The sequence below is a fragment of the Saprolegnia diclina genome, assembly GCF_000281045.1.
Source record: "Saprolegnia diclina VS20 unplaced genomic scaffold supercont1.7, whole genome shotgun sequence".
NCBI classification, from domain to species: Eukaryota; Oomycota; class Saprolegniomycetes; order Saprolegniales; family Saprolegniaceae; genus Saprolegnia; species Saprolegnia diclina.
Genome location: NW_008246074.1, coordinates 1217852 through 1218947, shown reverse-complemented (window position 1 = coordinate 1218947; position 1096 = coordinate 1217852). Strand labels below are relative to the sequence as shown.

General features: G+C 56.0%; 1 protein-coding gene across 1 annotated transcript; it reads right to left on the bottom strand.

Annotated features, from left to right (window-relative positions):
- Positions 1 to 139: 139 nt before the first annotated feature.
- On the bottom strand, positions 140 to 821 carry SDRG_03255 (hypothetical protein; the record flags this gene model as incomplete). Its single annotated transcript, XM_008608886.1, has 2 exons — positions 480 to 821; positions 140 to 435 (listed from the first exon to the last, which is right to left on the bottom strand). Exons 1-2 carry the CDS (start codon positions 808 to 810, stop codon positions 140 to 142), a joined length of 627 nt encoding a protein of 208 aa, XP_008607108.1. The 5' UTR covers positions 811 to 821.
- Between the last annotated feature and the right edge of the window lie 275 nt (positions 822 to 1096).

Here is a 1096-nt window from a genome sequence, read left to right as displayed (position 1 = left end):
CGCGGACCGCGCTCCCGTCTCTGTCTCCGTAGCTCACGTCTCTTAACCGAGTGTGCATTACGAAAAAAGTCCGGCAGTCTTATTTAGCGTAGTTTTGTTGTCTATTGATTGACAACAACCACCGGCAACGTACATGCGCTTACGGGTGCGTGGCATACCAAGCTTGGATTTTGGGGAGGGCCGCGACGGCGTCGGCAATTTCATTCCAGCGCACGTACGGGTCGCACATCGTCGTTGGAATGCCGACCATAAAGCCCGATCGCAAGCAAATGCGCATGATGAGGAGCTCCACGTCAGCGAGCGACAGCATGTCGCCCAACAGGTACGGGCCGCCCTTGTTTGCTGCGACAAGACGTGCTTCAACACCCGCAAACAAGGCCGGGAGCATCACGTCAACGAGTTCCTTGCCGAGTGCGTCCTTCTTGGTGACGTCGGCTTCGTGATACCATGGACTCAACTGACTCATCATGTCGTCGAACGCGGCGAGGAGCTCGTCGATGCGGTACAGTAGGCGCCCAGTGGATCGGTCGTCGGGTAGAGACCAGTGAGGTGGCCGACATACCGCGCCATGCCGCGCGACTGCGCAAATACTTCGCCGTCCACAGTGAGCGTCGGGAGTTGCTGGAATGGCAGCGTCGGCTTGCGCACCAAAAATTCTTCGTAGCTGAGGCGCTCGTCCTCGAACGGAATGTCGTGGAGGAAGAGCGTGAGACGCACGAGCTCGGCGCGGCCAGGCGTGTTGAAATACGTGAGCTTCATCGTGGATGGGGCTATTGGACCGCACAATGCTAAGTGAGAGGGCTCATGCATGGAGTGTAGACCTGGTTCTAGAAGACGACATCAACGCGTAATCGGGCTGCGTCGTGTGAGCGCGTTTTCTGTTGTGTTCCGGGCTGTTGAAATGCTGGTGGTTGATCTACATTCGACAGAGATGTGGCGCTTGCGGGAACAGCAATAAGACGTTACGTGGAACGTCCGATGTGATCCATCTGTCAAGGTGCTGCAGCAACGACACGTTCACCAACATTGTGAAAATGCGCGTTTAGCGTGGTCCATGAGAATAGACCATATTTTGCGATGCTTTTGGGTCGCAATG